Source organism: Chinchilla lanigera, unplaced genomic scaffold, assembly GCF_000276665.1.
Source record: "Chinchilla lanigera isolate Chin_1 unplaced genomic scaffold, ChiLan1.0 scaffold00070, whole genome shotgun sequence".
NCBI classification, from domain to species: Eukaryota; Metazoa; Chordata; class Mammalia; order Rodentia; family Chinchillidae; genus Chinchilla; species Chinchilla lanigera.
This window is the reverse complement of record NW_004955471.1, coordinates 12,305,236-12,322,696: the sequence shown is the minus strand read 5'-3', so window position 1 is coordinate 12,322,696 and position 17,461 is coordinate 12,305,236. Positions and strand designations below refer to the sequence as shown.

The 17,461-nt window shown below is 48.7% G+C and overlaps 2 protein-coding genes across 2 annotated transcripts in view; one reads left to right on the top strand and one right to left on the bottom strand.

Moving 5' to 3' along the window:
- Ppid (peptidylprolyl isomerase D) overlaps positions 1–13,473 on the top strand; it is a 13,975-nt gene extending 502 nt beyond the window's left edge. The window contains exons 2-10 of the mRNA XM_005400965.2: positions 1,448–1,588; positions 3,426–3,532; positions 6,190–6,378; positions 7,506–7,628; positions 7,773–7,879; positions 9,427–9,565; positions 11,495–11,581; positions 11,670–11,712; positions 12,835–13,473. Of these exons, the coding sequence (XP_005401022.1) occupies positions 1,448–1,588; positions 3,426–3,532; positions 6,190–6,378; positions 7,506–7,628; positions 7,773–7,879; positions 9,427–9,565; positions 11,495–11,581; positions 11,670–11,712; positions 12,835–12,923 (1,025 nt within the window). The 3' untranslated portion in view covers positions 12,924–13,473. The remainder of the gene's footprint in view (positions 1–1,447; positions 1,589–3,425; positions 3,533–6,189; positions 6,379–7,505; positions 7,629–7,772; positions 7,880–9,426; positions 9,566–11,494; positions 11,582–11,669; positions 11,713–12,834) is intronic.
- A 431-nt stretch (positions 13,474–13,904) lies between these two features.
- Etfdh (electron-transferring-flavoprotein dehydrogenase) overlaps positions 13,905–17,461 on the bottom strand; it is a gene marked incomplete in the record, with an annotated part of 26,192 nt that continues 22,635 nt past the window's right edge. Inside the window, 3 exon segments of the mRNA XM_005400964.2 lie at positions 13,905–14,240; positions 15,430–15,651; positions 15,971–16,153. Of these exon segments, the coding sequence (XP_005401021.2) occupies positions 14,077–14,240; positions 15,430–15,651; positions 15,971–16,153 (569 nt within the window).

Sequence of the window (17,461 nt, the reverse complement as noted above, 5' to 3'; positions counted from 1 at the left end):
CGCGTGCGCGCCGGGGGAGCTCGCTGGGCCCCGGGGCTGTGCGCTCGCGCCGCTCCCCGCCGAGGTGCTCACGCGGTCGCCGCGGTCGTGCTTTGTCCTCCCCGCTGGTGCCCATCCTGGAGGGCCGGCGAGGTCGGTGATCATTCTTACTGCAGCGTTGAGGAGTTGAGCTCCAGGCGGCCTTGCGGTTGCCTAGGATACACAGGAAGCGCCCCCCGCCCAGCGCTTTGTTAATTAGGCCGTCTGTGCCTGAATTGGGCTTATTCTCCAACAGGTTAGATTTGCAGGCCAGGCGTTGTGTTGAAACGCATGCACGGAACGCACAAACGCACGATACACGCACGGGTGGGCTTTTCAGTTGGTTTTGGAGCTAATGCTAGTTTTATTTTCACCTGTCTTAGGAATTGGATAGAAGAGCTTTGTCGGTTTTTGTCTTAGAAGCTGTTTTCACAAATCAGAAGCCGGGTGTCATGGCTCATGCCTGTAATCCCAGCACTTGAGGGCCTGAGGCAGGAGGATTGTTGTGAGCTCAAGGCCATCCTGAACTGCATAGCGAGACCCTGTCTCAAAAAGACAAGAAAAAAAAAAAAACCAAACCCCCAAAATACAAACCCACAGAACAGAAAGGCTACATAAACATAAAATTTGGCCAGTTTGACCATCCAAAGGGTGTTTAATTTTCTCCTCTTGGCTACTTAGTGACTGGAACCTTGTACCTGTGATGCTGTTCCGGATTCAAAACCATTTGTACTTAATGGTGTTCTTACCTAGTGCTTATCTGCTGGCCGCTGTAATTGATTTTGATCCTTTGTGTGATGTTTCAAATTCATCTAGATGCAAAACACTTAGACTAAAATTGACAGTAACGTCCTGCAGCCCCACTGCTAGGTTCACACCCAGGGAGATGAAATCTGTATGTCGAGGAGATGCCTGCACTCCTGTGTTCTTTGCAGCGTTATTCACGGTGGCCGAGAGAATGGAGTCAGCTATGTCTCCGTCAGTATATGCATAAAGTGTGGTGTGTCCATAGAAAAGAATTGTTAAAAACCAGATCCTGATGTTTGTGACAGTGGGGATGATGGGAGGGGACAGTATGTTAAGTGCTATAATCCAGATGTAGGAAGCTGCATATCATCGTCTCACTAAGTTGAATGTAAAGATGCTGAAGTCACAGGGAGAAGAAGCATAGATACTGTACCAGGGGCTGAAGAGATGTTGGTTTGTAACATTTCAGTTAGAAAAGGAGATAAGTTCAACAAAGCTGTTGTACAACGTTGTGATTACAGCTGGTAACAGTGTATTGTGTCCTTGAAATTGCCCAAAGAAAGATAAATAGAGTTTAGTCATCTGTGAGTGATCTCTTACCGTAAGTACACCAATTACCTTTTTGTCATTTGCTTATTTGCTGGTTTGTTTTGCATACTGACAAGATTTTCTTCTCTTTTAGTTGGTCGAATTGTTTTAGAATTGTTTGCAGATATTGTACCCAAAACTGCGGAAAATTTTCGTGCGTTATGTACTGGAGAAAAAGGCATTGGACCCACGACGGGGAAACCTCTTCATTTCAAAGGATGCCCTTTCCATCGAAGTATGTGTAAAATTTTCTGCCTCTGATTATTTCATACAGATAGTAAATTCCTATTCTTTAAAGAGTTAAGGAAGAAGACACTAAGGGAGGGTAAAATTTTAAAAGTACTGTTGAGCTGGGTGTAGTGGTGCACACCTGTAATCCCAGCACTGGGAGGCTGATGCAAGAGGCTAAGGCAGGAGGATTGCTGCAAGCCTGGGCTATATAGTTAATTCAGGGGTGGCCTGAACTATACAGCAAGACTCTGTCTGGAAAAAAAAAAAAAAAAAAGTACTGCTGAGCTGGGTGAAGTGGTGCATACCATAATCCCAGTAGTCTGAGAATCTGAGGTTGAGGCTGATGAGTTAAATGTCTAGTATACGTTATAGTCATAGATGAGAGCTTTGTGTGTGGCGCTGGGAATCAAACCCAGGTGTCTCTGTGTGACAGTTGCTGTAGCCTGAGCTGTATACTAACTTAAGAAAAAACAAACTCGATTTATTAAGAGAAGTCATTGATACTTGAAAATATTTTAAACTATAGATTTACGTTTAAGAAAATATCAAAATATGCTAACAAAGTGTGTGTGGGAAATAGTTAACATAGCAGGCTGGAGACCACTGTCCTTTCTAGGGCTCCCTTCCAAGTTGGCAGGAGTTTGGGAGCTTGCTTGCATCTTTCCCAACTCATAAGAGTGATTTACTCCGTCTGGTCTGTTTGTACAGCCTTGTAATTTGTGCTGAACGACTGCTTCCTTGAGTGTGGAATTTTAGAGCATGCTAACAGAGGCAGCCGATGCGCTAAGGCTCTAAGTGCGGTGCTTTGGGTGCTGAGTCTGTGATTGGCTTCTTCAGCATCGTACACGCCTCTGCGTTTCTGTGGCTAGGAGAAGAGTGTGTTCTGTGACTCTGATGGGAGAGAGGCATGAGGGAGTCTGTGCGGTGATCCCCCAAGGACTGCCTGTGTCTTCCCCCTTCCCCGGCCGTGTCCCCTTATCATTGTAATAAAACCAAACGCAGTCTCGATTGCCAAGGATCTCTGAATACAAAGTGGTAGCATTTGCTGAAATATTTCCATTAGAATTTTTTAAATCTGGGGATAGTTGATCTTTATGCAGTGGACATTATTGAGTGACTATATACTTTGTTAAGGAATAAAAAAGCTGCTGCGTTCATTGTTACATTATCATTGTTGGAAGAGACAGCTCAGTATGTTATACATGGAAGCCGAGTCAAGATAACTGTGGGAGAAAACTTAGGCAGTTCATCTTTCAGTCTCAGTGACAGTTTTATCTGAGTAGTGCTGTTTAAACTAATTCTTTGAGTGTTAGTGACAGACCAGGCAGTTAAAAAGTACATTGGTGGTGGCACACACCTGTAATCCCAGCACTCGGGAGGCTGAGGGCAGGAGGATTGCTGAAAGTTCAAGGCCAGCCTGAGCTACAAAGTGAGTTCAAGGCCAACCTGAACTACATAGTGAAACCCTATCTCAAAAAGACCAAAAAAAAAAAAAAAAAAGCCTTCAGAAGTTGTTGAGGTAGGTGGGTGGGCAGATAGCAGAGTGCCATAGCTAAAATCATGCTTTTTTTTCTTTTGTCTTTTTGAGACAGGGTCTCACTATGCAATTGAGGCTGGCCTTGAGCTCACTTTGTAGCCCAGGCTGGCCTGTAACTTAAAGTGATCCTCCTGCCTCAGCCTCCTGAGTGCTGGGATTACAGGTCTGCACCACCATGGCCGACTAAAGTCATGCTTTGTGGAAGTTGTCTTCATTGATATATACTCATTAGTTACTATTGCCAAAAAAAATTGCCAAAGCCATCCATGCTTAAGTCACTAATAGCCATTTTCCTTTTTTGCAGTTATTAAGAAATTTATGATTCAGGGTGGAGATTTCTCAAATCAGAATGGAACAGGTGGAGAAAGTATTTATGGTGAAAAATTTGAAGATGAAAACTTTCATTATAAGGTAAAGAAAACGCATGCTTTTGTTAATAAAAAGCTTATGTGCTTGAAATGTACTTGTTGGAGCAAGACAGTAAAAATGTCTTGAGTGTACTTAAATGCTTTTCTCTTTTAAGAGCAGAATATATTTATCGAGGGAAAGAAAGCCTCTGTCCAAGAGAGGGACACAAGGGGGCCCGAGTGGGTTACCCAAGACTCTGTCCTTTTTAGGGACTTTCGTAGAGCAAAACCACTTAAATTCTTCTCTTACAGAAGGAAGCATGTTTGTAAATGCTGCGCGTGTGTGTGTGTGTGTGTGTGTGTGTGTGTGTGTGTGTGTGTGGCTGCGGTTGAACCCAGTGCCTTGTGCGTACTCGGCAAGCACCCCACCACTGAGCTAACCCTCAGCGCAGTGTACGTCTTCAGTGTAGAAAACTTTCACCCAGCAGTGATTTTTGTTTGGCAAGAATACCACAGTGAGCTGGCTGTGCTCCAAGTTTCACTGCTTCGGTTGAGCGGTGAGTGTCCTTAGAAGTGCAGAACGCATTGCGGAAACAGTTTCCACTACCGTGAAGATGTAACCTGCGCATCGCTGCCGTTGGGTCTGAAGCGCAGCGGAGCATGGCTGATGCCCAGGTGTCGGGGATTTTCAGACTGTCCGATACGGTTGATGTCTCGCTGCTGAAGGGCCTTGGTGGTGCTGGTGCCCTCTTAACTTCCTCGTCCCGAGGTCTAGGCAGAGTACACTGCATCGCTGAAGTTCTCAGAACAGACGTGTAGGTGCAGAGGCAAGGCTCCGTCTTTGAAATGAGGAATGTGAACAGAGCAGCTGACAATCATTTGAAAAAAAGATCATCCGTGTTTTTTTCTTCTTGGTGGGGGTGGGGGGTGTTTGGAGCGTGTTGAGGTAGGGTCTCGTGTAATGCAGGCTGGCCTCGAACTCATAGTGATCCTCCTGCCTCAGCCTCCTGAATGTCAGGATTACAGGTGTGCGCCGCCTCACCCAGCAGAAAATGTCATCAGTTTGTAAATAGTATTTGTTGACTGACTGTGTGCTCAGTTCTGTCATGGCCCAATAAGCTCGTAAAAACGAAGCCCTTGATGATGAGGAGTTCATAATCTTACCTCACAGTCAAGGTGAAAGCACTTCGGACAAGCTGGAGAATAGTAGCACACGGGTAAATGCTAAAGTGACGAATATACTCGCTTGTATAACGTGATACAGGCTGAGTATCACATCTGTGAAATGCTTGGGACAAAAGGTATTTCAGATCAGATGTCCTTCATTTGTAGTGTTTGCATAGGCCCCAGGTTGAGCCTCCCTACTCTGAAAATCTGACATCGGAAATATTTTGAGTCCTGTTCCTCAAAAGTTGCAGACTTTGTGGCCTGTAAAATTGCAGATTTTCAGATTGGGGTGCTCACCTGCGGTCTGTTCTTATGTCCATGGTGCTGGAGGAGAAAGGCGTCCTTTCTGTGGTCCAGGCCCCCGGGGGCTGAGGAGGGGCGGGGCAGAGGCCGAGCAGGCCAGGCCGGGGGAGGCAGGAACTGAAAGACCGACTCAGAAGTGGAGAAGCCGCGCGGGTGAGGCAGAGGACGGCGCCAGGCAGCTGAGGAGGAAGGTCAGTGTTTGTGTGGTACTGGGGAGAAGCACCGTGGAAGGCTGCTAGACCGAGAACTGAGACTGCATGGGGACCGGGTGGGCGGAAGGTGGGAGCTGCTGAGGGGAGACGTGGTTCTTGGGTTGTGCGAACTCGGGGCGAGAGCGGGATTTCCGTAGATGGGAGGAGTGGGGCGTTCTAGGAGGGGAAGTTAAAACGGTGTGTGCACCAGTGGGAAGAACGGAGGGTGGACGGGACTGGGTGTCCTGGAGCCTTTGAACGGGGAGGCCAAGCTAGAGTCTTTATTTCAACGTGTGTAGCCGCTTCTTCGGCACATTCTGAAAGAGCCGACTCACCTGGACACAAGCTGTAAGGTTCGGAGTCGTTTGTGGTTAGGAAAGCACCTAGCTGAATGGCTTGTGCAGTTCGCCGTGCTGCTCCTGTCTGCAGTTGCTGATGTGTCCAGGGAGAACCCTAGTGGAGGCCGCTTCTGCAGAAGTCTTCTGGGAAGACTTACGGTCTTCCTACACAAGAGTTTCCATCGTAAACAGGGAGCGCTTAGTACTAGACTTCCTTAATGCGGCTTCTTCATCTGAGAGAGGAAGAACGGAAATACAAGTGTCTTTTCAAGATGGCCAGCTTAGAAATAAGACCCCTTACTATTATATTGGTACCCAAATTAATTTTTATGCCTGTCTTAAAGTTTAAAAAGTGACTAAGTACTCTGTTCATTTCTTAAAAGCTACAATTTGTGCTGGGTCTGGTGGTATATGCCTGTAGTCCCAGCATTCAGGAAGCTGAGGCAGGAGGATTGCTGCAAGTTTGAGGCCAGCTTGGGCTACATAGTGAGTTCAAGACCAGCCTGGACTACATAGCAAGATCTGGTCTCAGAAAACAAACAATATGGTTACAATTCATATAAATTGGAAGTAAAGGGTAATGTATAGATTTTTAAATATAATTAAAGAGTAGAGTTGAATCTAAACAGTAATACAGGCCAGCCTGGTTTTCTGTGAGTGGCCGGTAGAACAGTTCGGAGCGTACCTCTGACCTCTGTGCCCAATGCTTTCCGTCTCTGCAGCACGACCGCGAGGGGCTGCTGAGCATGGCGAACGCGGGCCGCAACACAAACGGCTCCCAGTTCTTTATCACCACGGTTCCAACCCCACACCTGGATGGGAAGCATGTGGTGTTTGGGCAAGTAATTAAAGGAATAGGCGTGGCCAGGGTGCTGGAAAATGTGGACGTGAATGGAGAAAAACCTGCCAAAGTAAGTAGAACCGAAACGTTCTTACTTTAGTCACTGTCTCAGAGATGTGAGTTTAAAGCGTGGGATGGTCATCAGGAAAAGCTGGAAAATGTTTCCTCTTGCCTCTTGAGGAAATCGTCCCAGAGGAGGAGAGGTTTGAGAAGGCTCAGTCCCTAGTCAGCTGGCTCTGCTGGCCCTAGGCAGGTGGAAGCTGAGGCGCCCCTGGCAGCCCTGAGGGAGGACCCGGGGAGGGCGGAGCCAGAGACGGCAGCCGCTAGCCCAGCCCCAGAGCCGTCGCTCGGGGAGTTAGGCCCCCCTCCTGGGGGCGTTCAGAGGCGGGGCTGGTCTGTGGGAGTTAGAGCCCTCCTGGTGCGGGAGCCTGTGGGCTGGCAGCCAAGCTTCAGTCAGCCCTGCTTGCTTTCCCGCACTTCACTTTTTTGGAGACAGGGTCCTGGTCTGTCCTGCCCACCCGCCCCGCCGTGCCGGGTTACAGGCACGCGCCGCCGCGTACAGCTAAAATACGCCTCCCAGATGAGCGTGGTTTACGTCACCTTCAGCCTCCACGTTTGCTGGGCTGCTCCCATGTTCTCGTGCCTGGGAACCGCTGAGTTAGTGTGCAGAGGCGTCCGGTGCAAAGAGGACAGCAAAGCTGTTTCTCATGCACGCCGCGCTGTTGGCCTAGAGGTTTGGCCGTGTTACTCAACTTCTCTTGGCCAGTTTCCTCATCCTGTATAAATGTCTAAAGGGTCTGGAATTGGTCATTTCCGAGGACTTCTGTGTTGTAAACGTGAGTCAGGAAGACCCTCCCACCTCCCACCCACGGCTGTGCATGGGAATTGGAAACTCATCCTTGGAGGACGTAGACCGGCACTTCGTTTGTGAGGGGAATGGTGGTAAATTAAAAGCGTGTGCCTCGTCTAAAGACAGCTAAATGTCTGAGCTCCAGGGCAGCAGTCAAATACTGATGTACATAGTGACATCTGCATTGGTTGGATGTGTATAGCGGGGTGCAGCTGTAGCAGATGGACGAGCCCCTGACGTGAGCTGGGTGGTGTCACACACGAATTGCAGCTGTACAGCTTTGAAACTCAGTTCGAATCTCTCGTTGATACGGTAGCGCCCTTCGACAATGTTGTGCTGTTTTACAGTTGTGCGTTATTGCAGAATGTGGAGAACTGAAAGAAGGTGACGACTGGGGAATATTCCCAAAAGATGGTTCTGGCGACAGCCACCCAGACTTCCCTGAGGATGCAGATGTGGATTTCACAGATGTGAGTACCGGCGGGTCAGTCGGACTCCCAGGAAGAAGCTGTGTGAGCCGAAAGTTTGTGCTTTGCATCAGTCTGATAGAAGATAGAATCGAGCGTCGCCGTATTAGTCACCAACAGCCAATGTATTTGTATTCTTTTGTACAGGTAGATAAAATTTTATTAATAACAGAAGACTTAAAAAACATTGGAAATACTTTTTTCAAGTCTCAGAACTGGGAGATGGCCATTAAAAAATACACAAAGGTTTTAAGGTAATAAAACATTTTATTTTTATTTTTTGTGTGTGTGGTGCTGGGGATTAAACCCAGTGCCTTGCACATGCTAGGCACATTCTGCCACTGAGCTACACCTCCGCCCCAAGTAATAAAGCATTTTAAAATAAGATTACTTTTAAAGAACTTGTAAGGTGAATTATAAACTGAAATTCAGAATCATTTATTATTCTTTACCAATTACTTAATAGAATACATGGGTACGTCTTTTGCTGCCCCAGCTCATTTTGAAAATTTTCAAAATACAGAGAAGTTTAAAGAATAGAAATTATCACTCATACGCTTTCACCTATGTTCACCAGCTTTAAACGTGCTGTTTTTGTTGTTGCAAAACTCTTTCAAAGGAAGTTCCCCCAAGAATTTCCTGAGCAAATACAAGGACATTCCGTGTAACTTCAGCACTGTTAACCCCCGTCCCCCGGTGACAGGTGCAGTAACAGCCAACATGAAATGTGTTTTCAAATCCCCAGTGGTTTCAGGTCGTTGTTCGTAAGTCCAGGGCCTGCACTGAGGCCGGGTGCTGTCCTCTTAGGTTGCAGTGTGTCTTCAGACTGGGGTCATCTGTGCTTCACCCCTCCTGCGTCTCTGTTCCTTTGCATTTTTGTGGAGTCCGACTCAGGCATCTTTATAGGACTGTTTTATTAATGTTAATTAAGGGCTAAATACTTCGGCAGGGGGCTTTGGGTTGGCGCTGCTGTGTAGAGTATTTCCACATGCTGAAGGCCGGTCCGTGGGGCCTGATGTCTGTGTGACAAAAGTGCATTTTGCTCTTTGTACGTATCAGTACCCCATGAGATGAGGCCGTGAGATCCGGAGAAGACCTAGTTCCACAGCCGTTCCTTCATTCGTTCATTATTAGCTTTTGGCGGTACCAGGGATTGAACCTCGGGCTTTCACAGCTACAGCCCCAGCCTACCTTTTATTTTAAGTTGCCAGGAGGAGCTTGGATTGATACCCTCCTGTCTCAGCCTCCCAGGGTGCTGGGATTACCGGTGTGCGCCACCACACCCATCTGATCCCTGAAGAAGTGTTTTTCTGATGTACACCCGACAGTTACTAGCTAGCATTCTTCCGTTTACAAGGGCTCTTCATTTTGAGTTTTGAAGACAGCTGTGTTGCTACTAGCGCGTGATTAGGTTGGGGAACTATCCTTTCACTGGCCTTTTGGACACTCTGGGGGAAAACCTTGAAGACAGGAGAATACCTTCTGAAGACAGTGGGACGTGAGTGTCGTTCAGGGCAGGCTGTGTGCTGTGCACGCGTGGGGCCCTGACGTCAGTCTTCTCTTCCCTGGTGGTACTGGCAGCTGAACTCGGGCCTTGCGCGCTGGGCAGGCACTCTGCCACTGAGCTGCGTCCCCAGCCCCGACTTCAGTTTTTAGCACACACCAAAGAGAAGGTGTTTCGTGAGGTTGTCATCAGAGTATCAAATTAGCATTCGACCAGCTTTTCATGCTAGAAGAAACGCACTCTGACGTTGTCGTCTGGCCTCGCGGCGCCCTGGTCACGCGTTGCTTTCTTCCTCAGGTACGTGGACAGCTCCAAGGCTGTTCTTCCGGCGGCCGGGCCCCGGCTGCAGCCTGTGGCCCTGAGCTGCGTGCTCAACATCGGTGCGTGTAAACTCAAGCTGTCAGATTGGCAGGGGGCCGTCGACAGCTGTTTGGAGGTGAGTCTTGGTGGCGTTGGGCCTTTTGAAGGTGTGGGGTTCTGACTGAACGACTCAAGCGAGAAAGCCTGTCCCTGTGCCCTAAACGCCTGCCCACCAGGGCCTGGGGAGAGGCAGGCAGGCGCGTTTCAGGTCGTCCTGTCCCCAAGTGTTCGGGGCCTTCCGTGCTCCTCGGCCCGTTGACTCGTTGTAACACGGTCATTGGGTGGCTGTGAGACACCTGCTCCTTCTCAGAGGACAGGAGCGCGGAACACTCCCTCGCTGCAGAGCGCCTGCTGCCCGCCCGGCTCGGGGACGCGGAGCTGTGAATGCCAGTGTGGCTGTGGGTGTGGCCTGCGCCCGGTAGGCGAGCGCTGCAGCACCCAGGTCTGCCCTGCCTTGACTTGGTTTTCAGAGTGAGACTGCTGCCCCTCCGCAGCTCTGTGGTCTGGGTAGATTCCCTGTATGGAGTCCTCGTTTCTTTATAAAGTGGAAGTATCCTGCCATGGCGCAGGTACATGACATTCTGTAGCATGTGTTTGAAGGGCTTGTTTCTGTGCTTGGCCCGTTGGGTGCACTGAACAGAGACGACCTGAAAGGTCGTGTTCTGTAGCTTAGCCGGGCGCAGGAGTGCAGGCTCCTGGGGCTGCCTGGCCTGGAGAGAGGCAGGACGAGCGCATGGGATAGCCTGCTCCGAGGCCGCCCAGGCGGAGTGTATGTCTTTTGCACATTGTGTACATAGATCAGCTCCGCTTAGAGCGAGTAGAACTGAAATGAGAGTCGGGCTGGGGCTGTAGCTCAAGGATAGAGTGCTTGCCTGGCATTCATGAGGCCCTGGGTTTGATCTTTAGCACTGAAACAAAGTTCTAATTTGGTGGAAGAGAGGATAAGAAAAGATGCAGTCCTGCGGATGGGACCCAGGGCCTCGCGTGTACTGCGTGAGCCCTCTGTCACTGAGCGCGGCCCCAGCCCTGAGACACACTTTCGATGGGGACACGTACCAGAAGATGCAAGTTACCGGAAGGAGAGTAGCTTTCACACTGGATCTTTTTGAGCTTTGTGAGACAAATAGTACTCGCTTTTCAGTAAAAATCTTGAATATGGACTATTAAAAGATGTTGCATAAGCCACAGAGTATTTCTAAAGTGTTTTGAGGAGGAACCAAGTTATTCATGTCAGTAAGCATCTAGATTTCAATTAGAAGTGTGTAGTTCATGCCCCCCCGTATCCACAGTTCCATTTTCAGATTCACTCAGCCTTGAGTATTTCTTTCATACTGAGCATGTACTCTTTGTCACTGTTCCCTAAACAATATGGCTGTAATTTTTTTTTGTTTGTGTGTGTCTTTTTGAGACAGGGTCTCGCTATGCAGTTCAGGTTGGCCTTGAGCTCGCTTTGTAGCCCAGACTGGTCTTGAACTCACAATAATCCTCCTGCCTCAGCCTCCCAAGTGCTGGGATTATAGGCGTGTGGCACCACTGGCTAATATGGCAGTAGCTGAACAGTTATTTACATAGTATCATGTTGTACTAGGTATCATGAGTAATGTAGAAATGACACAAGGTATGTGAGTGTGTGTGTAGGTTACATGCAAATACTGTGCTGTGTGACATAAGAGACTTGGATATCCCCACAGTGTGGTTTGAGGGTGGCTGGGGCTCTCCCAGAACCAGTCCCGATACCAGAGAGCAGCGCCTCCAGACCTGTATTCAGGCAGTTTTCTTAGGAATTACTAGCTCGGGCCAGCGGGGAGCTGGCGAGCACAGTGCTGAGAAGAGCTCACTGGAACCCTGGACCAGCACCCTTCCTCCTGTGTGTCCTCTCGCCGGGCCACAGGGCGCAAGGAGGAGCCGTGGATAGGTTCCAGCCCCATGTCCACTGAGGAATAGGGGGATCTGATAGTCATCCTGTTTATAAAAGTGTTGATACTAATTTTACAATTTTTTGTAGGCTCTTGAAATAGACCCGTCGAATACCAAAGCACTGTATCGCAGAGCTCAAGGATGGCAAGGGTTAAAAGAATATGATCAAGCATTGGTAAATTTTGTTCTGAATGTTTTAAAATAAACTGATTTTTATAAATCATATGTCTAATTTTTTTCCCAAATTTTTTTTCCAATTAAAGGCTGATCTTAAGAAAGCTCAAGAGATAGCACCAGAAGATAAAGGTAAGTTAGTTTCTGTATAAAAGTTCCTTTTATTCTATAAGAACTTATCCTCATAAACCAGTATGCAGTTAACTTTGCCAGATATTTACTTGTCTGACAGATACTACAGAGTATGTTACTAGGCTAAAGGCACTGATCATAAAGCAGTGAACAAGACAGGCAGGGTCCCTGTCTTCACAGAGCATACACTGAAATTCCTTTCAGGAACATAGTAGTTCTCACTCACTGGGGGGTTTGGTCCACCTTACCACTTGAGACTCAGCACTAAGAAATGAAGTGTCACAAATCTAACCTGTGGGACCGTCCCCGTGTTGCCACTCCCCACTGCTGACCCAGCACCCACGGCCCACTCTGTCTCACGGCTCTCGGGTTCAGTCCGTGGTCAGCAGGCCGGAGGCGCAGGCATCATGCTGGAAGGGCGTGGTGGAGGTCAGCAGGAGGAGTCCCGGAGAAGAACCAGCGAGAGACCACACGTGGTACCCAAGGCCACACCTCCGTGACACGCCAGGAGTGTGCTCAGTAATCAGCTAATCTTAATGCAGAGAGCTGAAATGACAGGGTTAGTGCTCACAAACCTGTATACTGGATGTCGCTGTAACCTCTAGTATTCTAGCGATTGAGCTTAAGAGAAGCTATGACAGAAATCAACTTGCTTTTTAAAAAATACGCATAGTGATCCTAGAGCTAAATATTTTTAAATACGTTTGGTAATCCCAGGTACGCAGAAAGCTGAAGCAAAATCTCAAATTTAAGGCCAGCCTGAGCAACTGAGACCCTGTCTCAAAATACAAGGTTCTGGGGGGTATCCCAGGGGTGGGGCACGTGTCTAGCACGTGTGAGGTCCTGGGTGTGACCCCTCTTGACCACAAGAGGAGGAAGAAAAGTAAAATAAGCTTGGATCTCTTCTAAGGCCCTGTCTAGTGGAACGGGCGATGGCCAGTGTTTTCTGTTGAGTTTTGTCGTCTTCTGAGGTTATGCCCCATGGTTCTTGTGAGCACTGAGAACCTCCTGTCAGTGGGGCTCTGATGTGGGGCGGTTTTATCAAGGTGGACGGCATGAAGTGTCCGCACAACCGAGCAATGCCACTGAGAGAAAGCGCTCACGGCACTTTTTCCCCTGCAGCTATCCAGGCAGAACTGCTGAAAGTCAAACAGAAGATGAAGGCACAGAAAGATAAAGAGAAAGCAGCGTATGCCAAAATGTTCGCCTAATGAGTATTCCCTTTGCCTGAGTACCACGCATAGGTTGTTTGAGGCAGTAACACAGTGTGAGAGTTGTCTGTATCCGTGTGTCCTTGACACTCCAGTTCCTCATGGTTTACAGTTTAGAGATACTGATAGTTTCCCTCATAATAAAAGCGTTACAAAATGCCAGTGAAGTTGATCTCCTGTAATTGTTTCCTGTACTTTCACAGAGAGTGGTGTCCAGCCTGGTTTTAAATTCCTGAGTCATAACTTAACGAACAGATGCAAGCTTGAGTTTGTGTATTTATATTTGTAGTTTCTTCTGATCCTTAATGTATCTGTGGTAGTCTGTGCTAGTGTTTTCTGTCTGCGGGGAAAGTTCAGGGGCTGGCACACGTGCTGCAAAAGGCCAGATAGTCCCGTGCTCAGCTTTTGTGGACCCTCCAGTCTGCCACAGCTCCCCAGCTCTGCAGTTGTAACACAAGTGTAACTTCTTACTCATAGACAATGTGTAAGCAATGGATGTGGCTGTGTTTCAATAAAACTTTATGCATAACAAGTGGTGAGCTGGATGTCACCTCCTGGTCTACAGTATCTTCATTTTCATACCCGATAGAAATTTGGCAAGTCAGATGTAAAGGCCAGGAGTGCATTTTGCTTTGGTACTAAAGTCTTTAAAGAACTAAGCAGGTAGGTAGATGCTGCATAGTGCTTTATTTAAGAGAAATAATTCATGATTTTCATAAGACAGTTATATACTGTATAAAATTTTTGTTTTACTGATACTTACTTTGTGAAGGATATATGTTGACCTCAAAACAATTATTATTATTTTTTGGCTTGGTTTTTTTTTTTTTTTCTTTCCCCAGTACTGGGAATCGAACTCACAACTTTGTACTTGCCAGGCAGTCGCTGTGCTGCTGAGCTAAATCCCCAGCCCCTTGGCTTGGTTTTTTGAGACAGGGTCTTACTATGTAGTTCAGGCTGGCCTTAAACTCACTTATATAGCCCAGGCTGGCCTTGAACACTCGGCAGTCCTCCTGCCTCAGCCTCCTGAGTGCTGGCATTACAGGGGTGCACCACCAAGCCCCACCAAGACATTGTAAAGTTAGCTTGCCACACAGCCGCATTTTAAAGAATCTGACTATGAAGTGCGCCTGCCAGTGGAACCAGCTGCAGTTCACATTCCGTTGTAGGCAGGTCCTCCTCCGCCTTCAGGCACCACCCAGTTAATGTTCTGACTGGGGTCCTTAATATCACATGTTTTGCAGTGCACACAGTTCTGGGCGTTTATCTGCAGTCGAAATCCATCACCTTGTTCCAAGGGTACAAATTCATAAACTCCTGTAAAGCAAAAATAATAAAATAGTTTAAGTTTTAGAAATTTGTAAGTAGGAATTAGCACCCTAAAAGATCTGCTACAAAAATTTCGTTTTGTTTTGTGAGACAGGGTCCTGCTACATAGTTCAGGCTAGCCTTGAACTCGTGGTGATCCTCCTGCCTCAGCCTCCTGAGTGCTAGGATCACAGGCATGCACGAGCAGGCCTGGCTCAGAAACCTTAAAAAAGGCTGTCTGCGGACGTTCACCCAGAGAGAGCCTGGAGCTCTTGTGAGCTGCTGCTGCTGCTGGTGTGAACTGCGTGCCCATTAAGGGGAGCGCCCATTAAGGTCGGTCTCCGATGGTTCTCTGCACAGCACTGAGTTCCACGTAGCGTGTCTACGCTGTCGCTGAGGAAACAGATGACAGCCCTTACCCTCAGAACACCGTGACAACATGATTTTTTTCTTTTGCGGTGTCGGGGATCGCACTCACAACCTTGCACTTGCCAGGCAGGCGCTTATGCCAGTGAGCTATATCCCCAGCCCCAACGACATGATTTCTTTAGTCAAAAGGTAGTTGAGGTCGTTGCCCATGGAGAGCTTACCTACATGCTAGTCTCCGAGAATGCACTGATTTTCAGGTGTCTGAATACTATCCTGTCACATCCTGAGGCTTGGTTCCCATTACTGTGATTTGAGTTCAAAGCTCGCACTAAAAGATGCAGTATTTATCATGAACATAAAAATTTAGGGCACTCAGCTGGACGCGGTGGCACATGCCTGTCATCTCAGCACTGGGGAGGCTGAGGCAGGAGGATTACTGTGAGTCCGAGGCCAGCCTGGGCTACATAGTGAGTCCCAGCCTTTAAAAAATCTTGGGGTGATTCAGTGAACTCAGTGTAGCCGTAACCTTTTTTAACGTGGACACACGAGCTGCTCTAGAGTCACGAGAACAGGTACGCCTCTGCACCCCGTGACCCTCGCCTCGCTCGGAGATACACATGAGAAGCTGCAGCGATGTCGCCTGCGCTAGGCCTAGCCCAGATTTCCTACCGACCCCTGCTCACTGACGTGCGCATTTCCTACAGGAAGCTGAACGCAGGAGTCACAGCCATGCAAACGATAGAAAGAAATAGCGGGGACCTAGTCTGTAAGGTGCTAGAGCAAGGTCTGCGTGACACGGCTGTGACTGGGGCCGGCAGGAAGCCCTCACCCGCCGGGCAGAAGCGCTGCTCGGGCCCGTCGTACACGGACAGGTTCCTGCGGACCGGCACGCCGTCGTCCTTCAGGGTCAGGTGCGCTGGCTGGTCGTGCTCGTGGTTGGTGCCGCTGAGAGCCACGGACGACAGGAGGTCAAAGCTGATCTTGCCGTCGGGCTTGGGGTACTCGATGGGCGTGCAGTCCTTCGCCGGTTTGAGCTGGTCAGAGTCAGAGCCTTCAGCCATGTGGGGAGACAGCTAATGAGATGACAATCTTCATGTACTTTCCCGTGCTCGGGATCCCTCACCCTTGCCAGGTACACCCCTACCACTGGCCCTCACCCTGCAGGTACTTCCGTAAGCATGCTATAAAAGCTTGGAAAAAATAAAAAACTTCAGCCTTTATAACCCTAGGCTGTTCCTTGGAAGATGCGGAGTTAACAGTGCCTCCTGGAAAGCAGGTTGAAAACATTTGGACAAGGTTACGTTGTTCTCCACGTACTGGGTCCCTTCGTGAGTGAGCTGGCACCTGGGTACTCTCAAATGTCTGATTACCTTTATGTTTTAGGGTCCATGGCTCTGTTCCTCTCAAAATCCAGTAGAATATTCCAGTGTAAATCATCCCTCCGTACACACCCAGGATCCCATGGCACGACGGTCTGATGTTTCTAACAGAGTATAGCTCTTTCCACACCCAGGACTTCTTCAAATTGTCCTCGTACTCAGTTACATGGAGTCCTTTTATTAAAAAGAAGAGAGAAATGTTCAGTGTCAGATTGTGCAAGGTGCCTAAAAATATTGTCACAGTATTTTCCTGTTGGAGTGACTGATGGGTGACTCTCAACAGAATTTCTTACCAGGTGGCCCTGTAAGACCATGCTGAAGACTCACATATAAGTGTTGGGATCTCCCCCAAAAGGTAATAATCTGAAACGTTTGTGTTTGGTTTTTTGAAACAGGGTCTCCCTAAAAAGGAGTGAAGTCTGCGAGGGGAGTGCAGCCCGGATGGGAAAGAGCAACTGAAACAGGCCCTGCAGAGATTGTGAAAGGCCATGAGAAGGAGCAGTTGTCCCTCTGGTTTTCGTTTTTTGGGGGTGGGTTCTTTTTGAGACAGGGTCTCACTATGCAGTTCTGGCTGGCCTTGAACTGGGCGGCAGTCCTGCCTCAGCCTCCTGAGTACGGGGTGTGCGCCACCATGCCCAGCCTGTCTCCTTAAATATGTGCACCAAGTTTTCTGTTCCTTGCTGCCCCTGGGTTCTTACAGACCACTCTCTGCCTCCATCTTTACCCGTGCATCTGTCTCCTCTCTTGTGAAAGGACACTGGTCATGCTGGCTAAGTTAGGACCCCCTCTTCCAGTAGATTTTACTGGTCTGAGGTACTGGGGTTAGAAGTTCAAAATATATTTTGGCAAAAACATATATCAAGTCCTAACAGGCAGAAGCAGTTTCAGGGATGAATTATACAAATTTTCACTTTTATAGAAAACATGAACATAGAGTTTTTAAGCTTCCTTTTCAGTGTTACTAAATTTCCGGATTTTCCGTTACCGGTTGTTAAGTATTCAGAGTTGGGATGCATCCTAGTTGTAGAGCACGGGCTTAGCAGGGAAAGTCCCTGGGTTCCATCCTCAGCATTGCCAAAAAGAGAAATCAAAGGCTCAAACAAACTATGGACTGGGTGTGGTGGCGCACGAGGAGGCTGAGGCAGGAGGACTGCCGCTGAGTTCAAGGCCAGCCTGGGCCGCAAAGTGAGTTCAACGCCAGCCAGAGCTGCATAGTGACACCCGGAACCCACCCCGCAAAAACCAGAGACCAGGGGGACAACGGCTTCTCAAGGCCTTTCCCGGACTCCGCAGGGCCTCTTCGCAGACTTACTCCGTTTCTCCTGGTGCCCTGGCTGCGTCCTCGGGGCCCACAGCGCCACCAAGTGTGGCTGAGGACCCGGCAGGGACACCGGACGAGGAAATCGCCGCGCGGCCCGGCCCTGACGGCGCTTTCCCGGCGCCGGGGTGGGGACACACGGCCTCCGCGTGCCGACCGCCGCT